The sequence below is a fragment of the Periplaneta americana genome, chromosome 4 (genome assembly GCF_040183065.1).
Source record: "Periplaneta americana isolate PAMFEO1 chromosome 4, P.americana_PAMFEO1_priV1, whole genome shotgun sequence".
Lineage (NCBI taxonomy): Eukaryota > Metazoa > Arthropoda > Insecta > Blattodea > Blattidae > Periplaneta > Periplaneta americana.
This window is the reverse complement of record NC_091120.1, coordinates 75,400,147-75,420,139: the sequence shown is the minus strand read 5'-3', so window position 1 is coordinate 75,420,139 and position 19,993 is coordinate 75,400,147. Positions and strand designations below refer to the sequence as shown.

At 32.9% G+C, this 19,993-nt stretch overlaps 1 protein-coding gene across 1 annotated transcript; it reads right to left on the bottom strand.

The window, feature by feature from the left end:
- Window positions 1-2,013: 2,013 nt before the first annotated feature.
- LOC138697962 (TNF receptor-associated factor 6) lies at window positions 2,014-17,356 on the bottom strand. The gene is made up of 4 exons (XM_069823586.1): window positions 16,845-17,356; window positions 10,329-10,527; window positions 7,063-7,224; window positions 2,014-2,624 (listed from the first exon to the last, which is right to left on the bottom strand). Exons 1-4 carry the CDS (start codon window positions 17,257-17,259, stop codon window positions 2,162-2,164), a joined length of 1,239 nt encoding a protein of 412 aa, XP_069679687.1. The 5' UTR covers window positions 17,260-17,356; the 3' UTR covers window positions 2,014-2,161.
- Window positions 17,357-19,993: the final 2,637 nt, after the last annotated feature.

Below are 19,993 nucleotides of genomic sequence, written 5' to 3'. Positions count from 1 at the left end.
AATAGGTAGTTTATTCTCAGCCAGTGACCCAGCCAATTTTTTTCCTCTTCCTGATCAGTTTCAGTATTATTCTTTCTTCACCCACTCTTTCTAGCACAGCTTAGTTTTTTATTTTATCTGTCCATTTCACATGCTCCATTCTTCTGTATATCCATATTTCAAATGCTTCTAGTCGTTTCTCTTCACTTTGACATAATGTCCATGTTTCTATCCCATATAATGTCACACTCCACACAAAGAACTTCACTAATCTCTTCCTTAGTTCTTTTTCCAGAGGTCCGCATAAGATGCTCCTTTTTCTATTAAAAGCTTCCTTTGCCATTGCTATCGTCCTTTTGACTTCCTGGCAGCAGCTCATGTTACTACTTATAGTACACTCCAAGTATTTGAAGCTGTCCACTTGTTCTACTACTTAATTTGGAATTTGCGCATTTACCTTCTTTATTTTTCTTCCGATAACCATGGTCTTCGTCTTGCTTTTGTATGTATTTTCATCCCATACTGCTCACAGTTATCATTTAGCTCTAGTAGCAGTCCCTTAGTATAATCTCGTCCTCTGCTAAAAAAAAAGCCATATCATCAGCAAATCTTAGGCACTTTATTCTTCTTTCTCCTATCACTCCCTCCCATGTTCTGAAAACAGTTTTTCACTAAAACCTTCAGGTAAATGTTGAACAGGGTAGGTGATAAAGGGCATCCTTGACGTACTCCTCCCCCTATTCCACTTCCTTCTGACATTTTTATTCCTCTCCACACTCTGACTCGTTATTTCATACGAACAATCCACTCTGTCAAAAACCTTTTCCAGACCTAAGTCTGTTCAATATGTAGCATTTCCATGCCTGTTTTTTGTTGCTGTAATTGTAGTTGGTGTTGATATGTTCTGTATTAAACATATTGAACTGAAAAATCAGGAACTAAATATGCTGGAACAGTACCGGTATGAAATATACAGAGATACAAAACACATCCACAATATACCTCACATACAATAAAATTTCAGAACTCACACCCTACTTGTCATGATACTACCGATCGTAAATGCACCCACCTCCACCAACAAGGCAACAAGAAAAAACCAGAAACAAGCAACGACCTGGCTATAAATTGAAGATGTCCAAAATCAGGCCGAAACTAGTAATTAACTAAGATATATGACCAGCATATTTTCAATTAAACAGAAAAGTTGTTTATATAACAAATTTGCCGTACCAAATCTTTAATGATAAAGTTTTAAAAGTGTGTAATCAAGATGTATATTAAAAATTACTTAAAACATTTTTGTATCTTTACTTTTTATTATACAAAGTGTCATTAATTTCACAGTGTGCCTTTCTTATTAAAGATCTGACAAAAATAAACATTTTGTTATCCATATTAGGAATTATTCTGCTTGCATATAACAATCTAAACACAACAGAAAGCTAAAATAGTTTCAGAAAGAAATTACCAACATCAGAAGGATCATCTAAACAGTATGTTTTTAAACCTGGAGAGACAAAAGGTTATATTCTGGATCCGACCATCAGATTCGAGACGCATCAGAATCAACCTGAGGAGGTTAATCTAGAGAAAAGGAGAATTTATGAACCCACTATCCCTAATTATAAAACATCATATAAACTCAGGGATATAAAAGTCATCGGATTAATGGTGGGTGCTAGAGGGACCATAACAAAACAATTTGTCATTCTGTCATAAATTTGGAGTCCCAACAACAACAATTAAGGAAATTTCTATTATAGCTTTGAAGAGTTCTCTGCAGATTTTACGGCGACATTTGTATTTCAATTCAAATTACAGTTGAATTTTTTCAGTCAATTTTTTTATCTGTATTTTTATAAATTTTCATTATGTGAAATATTATCTACTGCAAATTTTAGTTCCTTGTAAACAAATTTCTTGTAAGACATTTTTAATATCATTTTAAATGTTACTGTTTAACATTCTTTGTCTTTGGCAACCTCACCAAGTTGAGGAAGATTGAATTATTATTATTATTATGAATGAAGATTCTATAAATGTCACTACTCACTCGAATATAAACTAAAGGAAAAGAGGGGTATAGAGATAGAAATGAGGATGGAACAGATAGAAAGATATATATGTATATATCTTTCATGGGCAGAAGAAGAATGATATTTTTTTTCATTCTCGATTCTTAATCTAGATAGACAGTAAGTTTGATAACAATTGAATCATCACGGATGTAGTCCCTGGACCGGATCACACTGTGAGGGAATCCAAGCCCCACACACTCGTAGTTGTCACCTGTTGTCGGCTTCTGCCAGTTGAATCCACTACATAGCACAGTTGGATCCCACACACGGGAGCTAATGTCTTCCTGGGCTCCATCTTCAGATGACACCTGATCGAGGATATTGACTCTGTGCTTCAATTTGAATGGCCAAGGAAGATTGTCGTCAAAGTCTCCCCGTGTTAGACCAACATGTACATACACGTTTTCCTCATTCTGACGTGGATACACGCGAATGTACATGCGATAACCACCTGGAGAGATGTAGAAGGAAGGACTGCGTAGGGATCTACGATGATTCCATCCTTTCAACTTGTAATCCATACCACTGATACGCCAGTAATAAGTGAAAGCTCTGCTTCGGGCACTGTAAATAACCAAAACCATAGAAGAAACTATATATAGGCTACAAATCAAAATTATATTCACATTGTACAATTATCTCTAAATGTTTTGAAACATCTCATCACTTCATTGAAGAATTGTTTGTAAAGATTAAGACAGAAATTTTTACTCTTGAAAATTGTTTAATCGAAAATAATCTTTCTATGAATGCGACTAAAACTGTGTACAGTATTTTTACCAAACCCTCTTTTAATTTGATTATTCCAAAAGAAATAAAGTTTAATAATTCTGCAATACAAAAAATTGCATCAGTTAAATTTTTAGGTTTAACATTTAATATGGAATAAACATAGTTTGGTTGTCCATAACAAAAATTGCTCCAATTTCTGGCACCTTCATTTAAAAGACTTAAAAGATCTTTACCAGTACCTATATCTTATCTACATACTTAGACTTCAACAAACAAAATTTGATAACACAATCCCAAGGGAAAAAATGGAACTCTCTGCATCAAAATCCACAGTTAATTCCCGATTTACCACGAAAATCGTCTGTAGCTGCATTTAGATTGGCAACAGGCCATGATTGTTTGGCTAAACACCTGGATAGAATTGGAATATACCAGTCCCCTAACTACCCATTGTGCAACTCAAACCAGGAAATGGATTCGGAACACCTCAAAATCTGTGATTCATTGGCTGGTCATGATAATATCTTTGAAAAATATTGGAGTGCAAGAGGTCAAATAACTTTATTGTCAAACGCCTGGCATTAGAAAACAACAACATATCTTATCTATTGAATATTATGCTCTTATCCATTCTCATTTAATGTATATGTCATTTATTTGGAGACATAACAAGAAAACTGCTTTGAGATCTTTATAAATTATTCAAAATAGACCATTAAGAAATCTATTAGGTTTTCATTATTCTACTCCAGTTAAATATCTATATAAATTTTCTTTTGTTTTATCAGTTGAATTAACTGTCATCAAATTAAGTGCTGCTATTTTCATGTATAAAGTTATTAACAATTTAATAGGCTACATGATATGATATATATATATATTTCTCTCAATATATTCGGTCCTGCAGATCCTTCACATTTCTGTATTTGGGTCAGCATTCCCTTACGTACACTTTTCACAGTTTAAAATACAGACGAATCATGACCATAATACCATGCCTGCTCTTAACTATGTCTTTCATGTCCTTTCACTTTCACTTATCTCTCCTTCTAATTTATCACACTTTATTAAACTACTTCACTTCTCTTATTCTCAGCTACACTAATACCTGTAATAGGCTACATAGTAATACTACATTTCAGTTTAGTAAGGATATAGACTACTTATTCCACAAGACAAAAAGAAAATATATTTTCTTTTCAGTATGCCTCACTAACTTACGGTACCGTAAACTGGGGTTACTTTGAATACAGAGGAAACTTTGACCATTTTTCAGAAAATCATATTTAGGTCTCTACATGCTGCATTTGTTATAGAGGGGAGGTAAATTATCATAAAATAATTCCCATACCAAATTTACCTCCATCTATAACAAGTGCAGCATGTAGAAACCTAAATATGATTTTCTGAAAAAAAATGGTCAAAGTTTCCTCTGTGTTCAAAGTAACCCCAGTTTACGGTAGTAGGTATTAATAAAAAAAAACTTATAACCAACTTCCATTACAAAACCAGTTCAAAGTTTTACCAAATTCCTTATGTTTTTAACAAATGTTTTAAAAAACGCTGTTCTCTGTTCATGTCTGTTGCTTGAGTCATGGTTCAGAGATTTAATAAAGAACAAAGAATTTTCAGTAAAACTTGATCAAAATGGAACATTAATAAGGCGGAAACTTGTTCAATGCGAACAAATACTCTAGTCCCAATGGATGGAATAGGCATTATAGTGTTATTTATTTTGTATTAGCCATACCCGTGTGCTCCGCTGCACCTGTTAGAAATAAATATAAAGTAATTACATAATTAAAATAGGACAGTTGATCCAGGGAACATTCATGTTTGATAGAAGGATAAATCGTTTAATATGTTACTTAATTTAAATTGTATTTAAAAAAATTAAAATTCGATAATTTTGGTCCAGAGAGCACTCATTTGTTGCAATGACAATTCCTTTAACATGTTTTTTAACTGTTATTACATGCAACCATAGTTTAATGAAGATTGTCATATCATTTAGTTTTAATGTGTATACTTTATATTACTTGCTATATGTTTCCATTGAATTATGGTAATATCTTAATTTTAACCCTTGTTTTCTACGTCTTTTGTAAATGGCGCTTGGCCCACCATGGTTCTGAACCCTTCTAAGTTACAACGAACTTAATTTATATTCCAATTTTCATATAAATCGGTTCAGTCATTATCGCGTGAAAAGGTAACAAACATCCAGACAGACAGACAGACATACAAACAAAAATTTCAAAAAAGCGATTTTTGGTTTCAGCAGGATTAATTATACATGTTGGCACCAATTATTTTTGGAAAATCGAAAATTACCAGAAAAATTTCGGTCACAGATGTATTATTAGTATAGATATTGCGGAATCTGCTCAACACAGAAACGGAAAGAAATTTTAAAGAAATTTATCAAAAACTACAACTAATTGAAAGGAAAATAAAGAGGAATGAAAGTACTTCAAGTATGTCAAAAATTTCATTTCACTAGAACTAAAAGATACTGGTACTGAGATATGAAAGATTAAATTACGTTCACTTAATTTACACAAATGAAAAACTGTACCTCTCCCCTTAATATTACTTGGTAGATCATTGTGTGTTTATGAAACACAAATTTTGTTTATGGATAATGGTGCTCGTTAGGTTAAATTACGTTCACTTAATTTACACAAATGAAAAACTGTACCTCTCCCCTTAATATTACTTGGTAGATCATTGTATGTTTATGAAATACGAATTTTGTTTATGGATAACAGCGCTCGTTAGGTTAAATTACGTTCACTTAATTTACACAAATGAAAAACTGTACCTCTCCCCTTAATATTACTTGGTAGATCATTGTATGTTTATGAAACACAAATTTTGTTTATGGATAACGGTGCTCGTTAGGTTAAATTACGTTCACTTAATTTACACAAATGAAAAACTGTACCTCTCCCCTTAATATTACTTGGTAGATCATTGTATGTTTATGAAATACGAATTTTGTTTATGGATAACGGTGCTCGTTACGTTAAATTACGTTCACTTAATTTACACAAATGAAAAACTGTACCTCTCCCCTTAATATTACTTGGTAGATCATTGTATGTTTATGAAATACGAATTTTGTTTATGGATAACGGTGCTCATTAGGTTAAATTACGTACACTTAATTTACACAAATGAAAAACTGTACCTCTCCCCTTAATATTACTTGGTAGATCATTGTATGTTTATGAAACACAAATTTTGTTTATGGATAACGGTGCTCATTAGGTTAAATTACGTACACTTAATTTACACAAATGAAAAACTGTACCTCTCCCCTTAATATTACTTGGTAGATCATTGTATGTTTATGAAACACAAATTTTGTTTATGGATAACGGTGCTCATTAGGTTAAATTACGTTCACTTAATTTACACAAATGAAAAACTGTACCTCTCCCCTTAATATTACTTGGTAGATCATTGTATGTTTATGAAACACAAATTTTGTTTATGGATAACGGTGCTCGTTAGGTTAAATTACATTCACTTAATTTACACAAATGAAAAACTGTACCTCTCCCCTTAATATTACTTGGTAGATCATTGTATGTTTATGAAACACAAATTTTGTTTATGGATAACAGTGCTCGTTAGGTTAAATTACGTTCACTTAATTTACACAAATGAAAAACTGTACTCTCCCCTTAATATTACTTGGTAGATCATTGTATGCTTATGAAACACAAATTTTGTTTATGGATAACGGTGTTCATTAGGTTAAATTACGTTCACTTAATTTACACAAATGAAAAACTATACCTCTCCCCTTAATATTACTTGGTAGATCATCGTATGCTTATGAAACACAAATTTTGTTTATGGATAACGGTGCTCGTTAGCTACAGAATGATAACATTAGAGATCTCACTAAATGAATAAAGTACAATTTTCGTGCTTTATACTAGGACTATTGTTTATTATAATCTGAAAAAACTGGACCCACTATAATAAACAAGGTAAGTGAAACTCATTTTACCTAACCCCTGGTACGGTACTGTTTGTATGTCAGCATCCAATAAAATGCAATACAGTGTACGAACTAATGATTATGAACTGTAATATAGTTAGTGGGAGGAGGGTAAGAGTGACCATCAATTAAAGCGAGAGATATGTGTGCTGAAACACTTTACATGCATATAAAAATAACGTAATAAAAGAAGTCATAAAGGTAAGCTACCTAGGTATTTCTGTACCGGCACTCATGATTAAATATGCTACAGACCTGCTATATGGTTGTCCAAGGATAGGTTCTGCATGAATGGTACTGTTGTAACGATTGATTTCCTTGTCACGGGGACTCTCAGAAATGACACTGGAAGAATCCTCGTCATCCCACGTCATCTCGGTTTCCTCATCTTGTTCAAGGGTTGTTGAACTTGTTTTCCTGCGTGAACAAAACGACGCATTCATCAGCAGAGAATTTTAAAGCCATCAAAAACTTAAACATTCATGAGTCTGAATAGCCAATAATACAAAATCTTAAAATCTGGGTTTGGTCAGTACTGCAATCACATACTGCTACCATATTTTGTTAACAGCAACACAACAACAAATTCCACAATTTGGGACATCTGGCCGAAATCTACGGCTGACCACTAGGATCCAGAATACAAAGCAGAGGTTAAATTAAAAATAAAATACAATATGATTTGCGGAGAGAATACAGAACAATGATAAATTTAAAAATAAAGTACAATTTGATTTCGGAGAAACATGAGATGAAAATACATTGAAGAGTAATGAAATGAAGTGAAAAAAAAATTACATAGTATTATACAAGTGAGTGTGTAAAATGGATAATGAATCTCTCAATACCATTAGACAAATTTTGTTAAAGTCCTCATTAGAAAATTTAAGAGAAAGGAGAATGGTTTTGGTTAACTTAAATGAAGTTCCCCTAGCGCCAAAAAGAAGTCCTTTCACTTCCCATGTATTAATATTCATTTTGTATCTCTCACTGAAGTGAGGAATACATGGGTTGTAAATAGACTTTTCATCGTTAATGTTACTGGCTTGTTGATCATCCTTCTCAAAATGAACAATGGGGTCAAGAATGAGGTTTCATTAATTCAAGCATTTTCTGAAGAAAGGAGTGGACTAAAATATTATGACACTAAAATATTTATGGCTGTATTAAAGCATACATTTTATTAAAGAATATGAGTTTATGAAATGGAATTTTGTTTGAAGAGAAAAGACGAAATATAACACAACAAACATTCTAAACATTACATTTCGTCATTATTAAAATTTACTACAAAAAACCTGCTTCTACTTTACATTCAGTAGGTATATTGTGCATACATTTAGATATTACCAGTACACTGTAATTTACTGCCACTCATTAATGAGTCTATCAATAAATTTGTCTTAAATACTATTAATAAAGAGGTAATGAAGAGGTTTTTCATCGTACAAAACAATATTAACTGACAGAAGATGTAATCTTGTGCAAGAAAATACAGAAAAATTGTGTTGTATTGTAACCATTGTTGAATCCAGCAAATGTAAGAAGATTTTTTTCTCTTCAACGTAAAAAATTGAGTTTCCAATACCTAGTTCTTGCATTCTCAGGTAAAGGTTTGATGAAGCTGACAAATTGTTTCATTACTTATGCAGATTTATTGTACCGGTATTTTATTTGGTACCATATTAAATAACAGTACAGTCAAAACTATTTATCTCTAAAGGCTTATTTTGTAAATAATAATGTAAACATGCTCTAAATGGCTTAGAACAGGCCTGCACAAACAGTGCTCATTGAGCGTGGCCGCTCCTTCAGAGCAGGAGAGACGTCTAACAGCCCACCGGAAAGGTACGTCGGAATGACGTAGGCCTGCTATAGGTAGAGGATAATCCACGCAGTTATCTGGTGTAGTGTGTATTATCAGTAATTATTTCACTTTGCCTATCTACGGCTACATAATGATGGAATCTAAAAGACAGAAACGTGATCATCAGGCAAATTCTTTCAATATTGCATGGGAGAATGCTTATTTTTTTCACAGCAGCTGGAGTCAATATTTATCTACCACAAAAGTTTGAAAGAAAGAGGAAAACATAATATAATGCTGATGGAAGAGTGGAACAGAGAAAAATTCTCTCCGGCATCGGGATTTGAACCCGGTATAATATAATGCGTCATTACTAGTCCATACATAGAGATATGATGGTTTTGTTGGTGAAGGTCGCAGTAAAAAGTTTCAGGAGTTGAAAGTTGCATTATTACATGAAGTAGGGCACGTTAGAATTTATTAATCTTCAACAATTTAAATATCTCTCTTCAGGGAAAAGGCCAGCTCATTGTTGATATGTTGAATAAAGTATGGGATTTCAGTCGTAAACTTACACTTCTCATAAATCAGTTTCGGGAAGGTAACATGGCTCATTTTCCAACGATAGAAACTGCTCGTGATTAAGCCAGGTTAAACGATTATATGTAAATATTAATTGAAATTCAAAATTAATTTAATTCTAGGGTCCAAGATCTTGTCTTAATTGGAAAGAAGTTTAAAGTTATCATAATAAATTCCTTCAACACCAGTTGAAACAGTGTCATACGATTTACACCTTGAACTTCTTGATCTTCAATGTGGTCTAAGGGCTAAAGACCGTTTAAATAATACTATTAGTCTGGTTGAATATTACAAGATTAAACCTCAGCAATAATATCCACGACTACACAAGCTGGCTGTGAAAATGATTGCTATGTTTGGCTCAACATTTATATTTGTGAGCAACTGTTTTCTATTATCAACTTTAATAAACCCAGTCATTGAACATCTGTAACTGACGTTTCATTACGATCAGTACTGTTCCCTTCAGCTGCCAACAGCATAAAACCCCGTTTTGATGTACTGATAAATAAAAATATAACAAAATGATATTGTATATTTAAGTAGCTATAGAGTTTCTATTATTTCTGTAAAATAAATATTTCTTTACTAAGTAATAATAATCCAAGATAGTTTTGTAAACACTGAACCGGAATTAATTTCATGAACACTCGTACTGGTACTAGTACTTTTGTGTACATTTTGTACGAGATCACACCTTCTTTCAGTCCACCCTTATACAGAGTGCAGCCAATATTTGCATTCTGCTCTCGAGCTGTGAGCCGACTCAGAGAGCGCAAACCTTGTGCAGGTCTGGTTTAAGTTATGAGATATTTTAGCATTGAAATATTCCTTTCATGTTTTTATATCCTGACAAAATTAATTTCATATTTGGCAAAATTTTCTTCAGATTGTGCCAGTCTCTACTGATCAACAATACACAGGAACCAACTACAGTTTATTTCAAGATAATGTATTTATTTCTATATTTTATGAACTATTTAACCTGTAAATAAATTAAGAGTTTCAATTAAGTCAAATATACTCGTAAATTAAGGATCTCAAATGCAGCACACAAAATAACCATGCTTTTCATCTGTATAAGAATAATTATTATACAACACTACGTAACAAAAATTTAAGTGAAACTAACCCACTGTTATAGGCCATTCCGGCTGGAGCAGTAGTCTGGCACTGCCTTAACACGGTCCCCATTATGCGTCTCTGTGCCCGTCTTGATGCTTGATCTTGTTCTGTAATTCTATCCTCTATGTTGAGTAACATCGTTTTGATGACATTCAGCTGATCAGCTAGTTGTGTCTCCAAATTATGGAACCTATCTTCCATTTCCTCTGATAATACAAAATAACTCATCACAAACAATATACTGTAAATAACAATCACATTTGACATTTAATGCAAAACTCTATACACACAACGTAGGGGGAAAAAAGTACATGAGAGTGATTAAAAAGTAAAGTAACAAGAAATCTCAGAGGTGACATAATTCCTCCTCTTGTTCGAATTTTCCACCAGGACTCCGCATCAGCAGACCACAGCTTTCTCACGCAGCCATTAGATGGCACATATGTTGCGTCAGACTCTCGAAGATCAGTTGTAAGATGCCTGCATGCACAGAATCATGTTCAAACATGGAAGTGCGTAGTATGAACCGGTTTTTGCGTCTGAAGGGCACCTACCAGCAGAAATTCACCGTCAACTTGTTCCAATGTATGGTGTGAATGTCATGTCTCAAATAGCGCTTCTGGTGCGAGATATTGGACCATGCTCCCTACTACCCCAACCTGGAACACGGTGATTTCCATAACTTCGGACCGTTGAAGAAGTACCTGAATGATAGGCGATTCAACACTGATATGGCTGTTTACCAAGCCATCATGGTGTGACTTCAGGGACTTGAAGCAGATTTCTTCTATCCCGACGACACTTTGGCCTACTGTTGGAACAAGTGCTTGGACAAGCATGCTGACTATGTTGAAAAGTGATGCATACCAGTGCCATATTACTGTGTATCAATATATCTGCTTGTGAAATGAAGTATGTCCATGAGAACTCTGGTTACCTTACCTTTTGATACATCCTCGTACTTGACATAGTAGGATACTTGATATAATATATTTATCAGCATTCGATTGGAAGTAAAAGGAGAAGATGCTGTATCCTGGGACAATCGTACCTAGGGACATTGCCTATAAATTTTAAATTTAGCAAGAAAAATTTTATTTCTTAAAGTTCTTACATTTTGTAAGTTACTGTACTGTACCAAAACCAACTTCTGTAGGAGTTACTGCATGAGACTTGAAAATGACGCTAGATACTCTTTTTATACAAGTAGCAGAGGGTAAAATTGTTCTTACAACAATACACTATGCACATGTTTAGTTCTCTGTTTTAAACGAACATGGCATTTCTGAAAAATTTAAAATTTACTAATTATTAAAGATACCTAATTTTCGCAAATCACGGATTCACGAAATACAGATTTTCAGGTAACAAAAGCAAACATTTTATGTTTGAAGCCCTACGAGGTCAAAATACCACAAGTTTAAAGTCGAGAAAAGCGTTTCTCCTCATGTCAGTGACAGTTTTTGAAGTGTAGAATTACCGGTATATTTAACTTTAAAAATAAAACAACAAATGTCTCAGGACTCAGGAGGTTACACACCGATTTCCTCAAAATTAGTATTTTTCAAGATAAATTTTATTTTTTTATTTATTTATTTATTTTATTTTATTTTATTTATTTATTTTATTTTATTTTATTTATTTATTTTTTTTTGCGAAATTTTAATTTAAAGTATACCCTAAGATTGATATTTATGTGCAGCATTTTTAATTTAATAGACTACAGTGGACTATAGTGGACTTCATGTTGTCAGCAAACAACTGGATACATTAAGAAGATTGATTGGTTTTTAATTTAATATTCAAACCTATTTCAATACAGAATTTTGAATCCCATATTCAAACCAGCTTTTGAGTGATTTTATTTTTAAATATAAAGTTTTGTACTGCCTATGAGTTTATATTATTCAAACAGAATGGGAGACTGTTACATAAACTTTTATACAATGTCATGTAAGTACTGACAGAAAATTGTAAGTATTGTAATCTTAAGATTCCCTTGATGATACAGACCTCTAGTCTATGTAGAAGTATCGGTAAGGTATATAATGATGAAGAAAGTTAAAAATTTAAAATTTTTAAATGTGAAATAACACCTAACATAAATAAATATTTTTTTGTGCGAAATAACACCGAAATTAAACAAATTTTTATACAGAAATTTAAGATTCGTATTCACTATAAAAAAGGGATCCCTACTAATTTTGTATTTCTTTTTATTTTATTCAAGAAATTTTATATCTATGCGAAATTTGAGAAAAATTAGCCATTTGCATAATTTTTTCTGCGAGATGCCCATTTATCCCAATTAGGTCCTTAAGTACCATTTAGCCCTTTTTATGTTTAAAAGGATTCACATATTAGGATCCAACGGACATTAAACAGAAAAGTAAGCCTATACTGAAATTGTTTAATTACAAAGAAAAAAATCTGGACCACCATCATCATATCATTGTCACAATCCCCCACTACTTCACCAGTAGGTTCATTTCGGCACACAACATGAAATCAACATTTAGACGTTTTAAATGTTTTCCTAATCTTTTTCCTCTGGGTCAGTAATTCAAAATTTGTAGAAGGATTCCTGTTATCCATTCTTGGTATACTATATAGGGTGTGGACGTGATATAATGTACAGATTGAAGGGGGCAATTGAATATATTAAAATAAATAAAAAATTTATTGAATTAAATACTATTATAGTCACAATCATGCCATGGTATGAAAGAAAAATTTCACAACCTCGAGCGGGAATCGAACCTGCGACTTCCTGGTCTCCGGTCAGGCACTCTACCACTGAGCTATCGAGTTCGTCTCACGCCAAAGGCTCGGAATTATCCTTTCATACTGGCGACTCTGTTATAGAGTACTGTCCATAGCGTCTGATCTTAGTCAGCACTGCTTATGGCTGGAAAGAAACTTTACAAATGTAATCTTCATCTTACGATGTTTGGGTGACGTATATATGTCCATTGACTGCTTATGGCTGGAAAGAAACTTTACAAATGTAATCTTCATCTTACGATGTTTGGGTGACGTATATACGTCCATTGATGTGACATAACGTCACCCAAACATATAGTATTCATTAATATGTCACATCAATGGACGTATATACGTCACCCAAACATCGTAAGATGAAGATTACATTTAAAAATTTATCGTATGGCCAATTAGAAAATTAAGCTAAAAGTCTGTATAGTTTGGCAACAGCATGTTGCCAGCTCATGTACAAAATCACACACGCACTCGATCTGAACATCTGAATTTTTCCATATGTTAGTCATTCCAGTAGGGTTACCAGACTTCCTAATGGCAGGAAATAACGATATGTGTTAATGTTATTATTTAATTTGCAAGAAAAACGTCCATTTTATTGAAAAACTGCAGAAGGATCAATTATTCCTATCAGTTTCTCTAATGATAAGAGTAAAAATTTGAAATGTACGGATAGCATTTACTGAGTAAAATAGTGTTAACATTTAGGAGAAAAAAGTTTTTTTTTTTTTTTTCTGAGAAAAGTATTCATTTGGGGCAATATGGTATCAGAATTTTTTGTTCTACTCCATCGAAGGAATAAGCTGTTAAAACCTGCACAGTTATATTACTTCCACTCTGTATATTGTGAAATGTGAAAACACAAAATGATAACTTTATGACACTGATATCGTGTTTCTTTTGTGCATTTTATGTGAAATGAAAACTTTATTTCCTGTTTCACATTAGATATGTAATCGTGCTATTTTTTTATTGTTGGCTATTGGTTCTACTACTGTTAATTTATAAATAGGTACTGTACTCGTAATAATTTCCATAGTAAAATGATTCACAATTTTTCAGAGACTAAAAACAATAAAAGAAAACAGTCACTGTTATTAGATCTGACTGTTACTGTACTTGCTTGTCTCATCCAATTTTATCTTCCAGCATATGACTAATACATAGGCGTCATGGTGCTAAATTAAAATATCAAAACAGATGATGCATAAAAACAAATGTATGGCTGTGTGCCACAAACATTCAAACTAAAATACCCACAGTAGAAAGTAGGAGAAAAAATTTAAGACAGAGTAAGGGAGAACGAAAATGAAAACATGTCACATGTTTTGGAGTCAAGAATCTTGGAATCTTTTCAAGTTTATAAGATCATAAACATTCACGGTCAAATTTGTTAAGATTACTTAGCCTATTTCCAACTTTATCTCAAACTAGCCTCATTACCAATATTACTATCCTGTGAAGAAACGTGGCTTCTGGAGTGTTGAAAATTGTTTCTATAGGTCTAGAGTATTTGTAAGTAAGAAAACTACGGAATATTACGAAATAACTAACAGCAAAGAAGCGCTCAAAATGGATAATTTTAAAGCCAAATGACAGTCTGCTATTAACCTAACTAAACAAATAAATATAATGGCAAATTGAGTTTTTAACTCTGCCAAACCACCAGGAGTAAAAAGGATCATAGTCAACAACATTTGAAAGAAATTAATTAGTATAAAATACACAAATAACATGTCAATATAAAATTCAGGAGAGAAAACAAATGTGAATAAGACATAAGTTGCATAACTTAACACACCAAAATTAATAATTGCTGTAAATTTTATAAATAAATATCAAATTCAATATTAAATTGTAACATTACCACTAGGTATAAAGTTATTCAATTTCTCACGTTCACAAACCTTATGTTCTTCAGTACAGTATGTAGCATTTAGGAAAAAAATGCATTTGCAAATTTTCAAACATATACAGTATAAATAATGTTATTTGATTCTCAATACTGAATTCGAAGAATTTCTGTACATTAATATCGCAAGTCTTTCAACAATAGCCTTAGGAATTGACCTTTCTACAAAACTATTGAGGTCTAGATATAGAATTTTACTACATTTGAATACTGATTTACGATAATTTTGATTTATCCTTAGCAATTTTGTCTGTAATATTTCACGATGCAATCTCACACATATATACATACATATCACTGTTAAAATGGTCTAAAGTGGTTCAGAGCACATAAAAAGACGTATTTATTTGAAATATTTCCATGTATTAACAGGACTACAAAACAAATGTTGCGCGATAGCCCATGACGGGTCAAAGCCTATAAGCCAACTACTAACCTCGCGTCCATATGCCTCAAAGAGGTAAACGATCATCCAATCAGTACGTTGTAACGTGTGGTTAGCACGATGATCCCTCTAGCTGTTATGGTTGGCTTTCACTATTAACTGTACCTAGCTCCCAAAATTCATCACGATGTTGGGTAGGCACTGGTTCCATACACTGGATTTTTCATAAGGAAATTTCTTCCCACATTAGAATTCAAACCAGCACTCATCCTGTATCGCTAATCTAAGGCATGATGCTTTAGACCATGTGGCTATGACACTGGATAGTAACAGTATTAAATATTTAAAAAAGTGTGAGATAAAACGGAATAAATGAACACATTCAATAATGTAAAAGACTGGATGGTGATGGTGGTCATCGCAGTGGTCGTCGTCAATGTCATCATCTATTTAAAGAGTTTGGTCCTTTGACTTGTTTCTGAAAGATCTCGGATTCAACTCCAGGTAGTGGTGGTATTTTCCTCATTACCAAACTTCAAGAACGGTTTCTTTCCAGGAGAGTCGAGGAAAGTCAGTCAGAGTGTAGTGCTTATTAGTGTCCTACAAAGTTCGAACATGAGAGAGGCAAACAAGACATTAAAACCTTTCTTCTTATTTCATGTGAAAAACTAATCGCAAGATCTGTGCTAAAATCCTTAAGCGGTTAAAATGTGAAAGAGTGTGAGTGGAGGACAGCAAACATTTTTATAACAAGGTGGAACAAACACGACAGGCTTCCTCCTGTAGAGCGAACATCGGCGACTATCGAACTTTGCCATACTCGAAAACTTGAACTGAACATAGTGCCAGTAATGCATGACTCTAGTGCTGACCACACAACCTCATTCTAATGCCAAGGTCATCAAATCATGCTCTATCTCCATTCCTCCTTCATGGCATTTAAAAAGGGGGAGGAGGATGTCTGTACTCGTACCTTTACTTATTATATATGTCTCTAAGCAGTCAACAAAAAATCTGGTAACAAATATTGCATCAAGTAAGTAATAAATTTTAAGTAGCCTCTAGCACATGATTTATAAATTCTACATTTCGGAATCCTTCCTTTTTTTCTTCTTTCATGACAAATATGTGAAATTATACCAATTCGTGGTAAAATTAAAATATATATTTCTAGATGTCCAAAGAATCAATATAAGTCCTGATAAAAATCCAGCTGGCTAAAAAAATTATATATTTAAATTTCGACCAGTTAATGATATAGTACTTCCTTCATATAAAATTATGAAAAATAAACGAAAATTGAAATGTACATATTTAACCACATTCATACAAAACAGCAATAATGAAAATTTATATGTACTTTATATACTACTCGTACTTTCAAGTCAAGGTATCTATTAAGTCTCTAATAATTTAATGCTTCAAACACGTTATAAATTGTCACTTACTCGTATTACATAATCCTTTGAGGACCCTGGTTACAGTTGCTTGTGCTGTAGCCACAAGTTCTTCAGTTGTGACTTTACAGGTGGCATGCTGTGTCTCCAAGACTTCTCGGCTGTTCTCTACTGTAACTCGCTCAGTTGTCTCTTCCTTTGCAGCTTCTGACCCGTTCTGTTCAGTTCCTCTTGCAGAAGGGACTCCAGGCACAGTGCGATTACCAGATTGATACCTCAAATTGGGTCTCGAAGTTCCTCCATTAGAAGCAGCTCTGTTACTTTGATATTTCAATGCGTGACCACTTAAACCCGATCGTAATTGGGGTGTGAGTACTTCATCTCCATCGGCTGGAAAACCCCAGCTGATTGCAGAATCGAGGATGCTCAAAGAAAGTAATACAAGCAACAGGTTTGTGTAAAACATCTTCACTGGAGACTAAGATGTGAATGAACGATATAAACTCTGTTTGGGAATTCAAATACTTATTGGAGGGAAGGAGGGTGCTGGTGGGAGGTTAATGGGTGGGAATTCAGAATTCTTATGAGGTGGCAGGAGAAGGGAACGTCTAAAAATACAGTCCTGGCATGATGACAAGTAAAGTGTACTCCTCTCCTTGACTGGAATGGGATCCAGCCAATGAAATGATATGAATAACTGGAAAGGCCACTATGATGGCATATTCATTAAGCAAGGAGTGAACAAAATTATGTCACATAAAGGTCACAGTGTTCATATGACCTAGCTAGTATGCTAGGCTAGTAGGTCACTTTGCTAATTAAGTCAGAAATTTTAAAAAGTCACGTGAACTGCAGATTTGTCCTACTGTATTAATTTTGAATAGCTTAGAACTTCAGGCAGACTTAGATTAGATAGTTAAAAAAATATGTAAACTAAGGATTGGAAAGAGGTTTTTTAATAATACAAATTTGTTTCGTACTGCATCATGAACTCAGCAGATTATAAAGCTTAATGATAATGGTGATAATGATAATAATGATAATGACGATAATAATAATAATAATAATAATAATAATAATAATAATAATGATAATAATAATAATAATAATAATAATAATAATAATAATAATAATCTTAAAGATATGATAAAATAATAATTTTGGAAAGAAGAGATATTACTTTTTTCTTTATTTATATTCTCTTATCTCTGATTTCTTTTGTTGACGGAATTTATGTTATATGGAAAAATGTAGTTACTAAAACTAAAATTCCGTCACGGTAGTTATGTTAATCAGATAAAAGAATCGAATCTGGATTCTTTTGTAAGACGATAACTACACAAAGAGTTTGGAAACCGTTTTAAGGGAAGTAAATGGTGACATTTTTTATGATGCAACATGAACGACGTAAATTCAAGTGAGTTACTCTATGCAAGTCTTGAAGATCTATATTCTTTTAGTAAGGCCTATTGAAAATACAGTGAAAAGTTTAATATTAGTGTTAGTTATTTATTTATTTAATCTGACAGGATTAAGGCCATAAGGCCTTCTCTTCCATCCTACCAGATTGCACACATAAATACAAAAAAAAAAAAAACACCGATGAAAATAATACAAATTAAATTAAAGCCCTATAGAGGGTCAAAAGAACACTATAGAGCTCTCATCGAGCTAATACAAAAAAAAAAAAAAATGGCGATGATGATGATGATGATGATGATGAATTTTAATATATTTCATAATAAGTGTGATTTAACTTGTTTATACTTTTCATAAATAACTTTTTATTATTTAGTAACATTTTCTAGTATCAAGACAGTCCAATCATCCAGGCAACATATCTTTTTTTTCTCTCTCATACGGAGGAGGGACCAAAGGCTTACACTGCCTTCACATTATCCTACTTATGGAATACAAAATATATCAGTGATGTTGAACAGCAAGCTTGTATCTATGTCAAGAATATGAACAAAATGAGATTACACATTATTTCTACCAAAGAAGTCTTCCTGAACCTTCTGCAAATATATCTTAAGCAGAGTCTAAGCTAGAAAATAAATAATTGTCACAAAAATGCACAAATGAAAAATTATATCTGTGCAAATTGGGAAATGATATGTGCAATATTATAAATAATTGTGCAGAAAGGTAAAATTAATAAAGTATGCAGAAACAAAAAGTTACGTAATTTGTTTCTTGGAGTTTTATTATTTTCAATCCATCTTACCACACTCTAGATATACTGTACTTATGTAATTAAATCATTAGACGTACGTATGTTTAGAATCAATTACTGCTGAATTTACATCACATTAAAATACGTGATTTTATAGTCACTGTAAACATTTAAATTCTTTACTAGTAAGCTCTTCAAGATTTATTGTTAACAGAGTGCCGACTCTTTTTACTGAAAGACGGTTGTTAATTCCATTTTTTTACAAGATTCATGCAACTAAATCTACAATTTACAGTATGCGATGGAATTATATAAATCAATTATAAGAAATTGTTCACTTAACTTACATGAATTGCACCAACACTTTGAAATCCATTCCTGAACATGTATTTCTCAATTCCTTTTTGAACATTGCCCATGCCATTAGCATTTCATTTAAATTCAGATTAGTTAAAACACATCTCTTATTTCATTTACTACATTCCTTTGTTTCTGAAGTCCAATGTGATTATCGCATTCTTGCACATTTACATTCAAAGTTTGTTGCATTTTTCGAAGTCGAGTAGCAAAATGCAACTGTGGCTTAAACTCTGAATTCTTAAGCCAAGGTTTGTATAGAAACTTCACAAGAAGAGAATTAAATATCCTCTTATATCAGACATTGGTTCGTTACCAAGATATTAAACTGTTTTTTTTCTCTCTCCTGTAAAATTGAATTTTTTGACATCAAGAGGTCGATGTTCAACACCATCGATATCTCACTCACTCACTCACTCACTCACCCACCCACCCACCCACATTCTCAGTCTCTCTCTTATTTTCTATGAAAATTTACTGATTAGAAAATTATATCCTGATTATACAGGGTGTTTCCGAGGTGGTGTTACGAACTTTCAGGGATGATGTATCAATTTAAGATAAGGAACCCTGGTCCGGAAATGACCGAGACGAAAGTTACAAGCAAAAATAGTTGTGTGGAAATGAAATAATTTTATTCCTCTGTACACCTTATTTATGTGTATTT

Coding starts and splice junctions, on each gene's coding strand:
- LOC138697962 (XM_069823586.1), bottom strand. CDS start 17,259: ATGTTTTACACAAACCTGTTGCTTGTATTACTTTCTTTGAGCATCCTC. Junction 10,528..16,844: donor CAAAGGATTATGTAATACGA/GTAAGTGACAAT, acceptor TTGTATTATCAG/AGGAAATGGAAGATAGGTTC. Junction 7,225..10,328: donor GGAATGGCCTATAACAGTGG/GTTAGTTTCACT, acceptor TTGTTCACGCAG/GAAAACAAGTTCAACAACCC.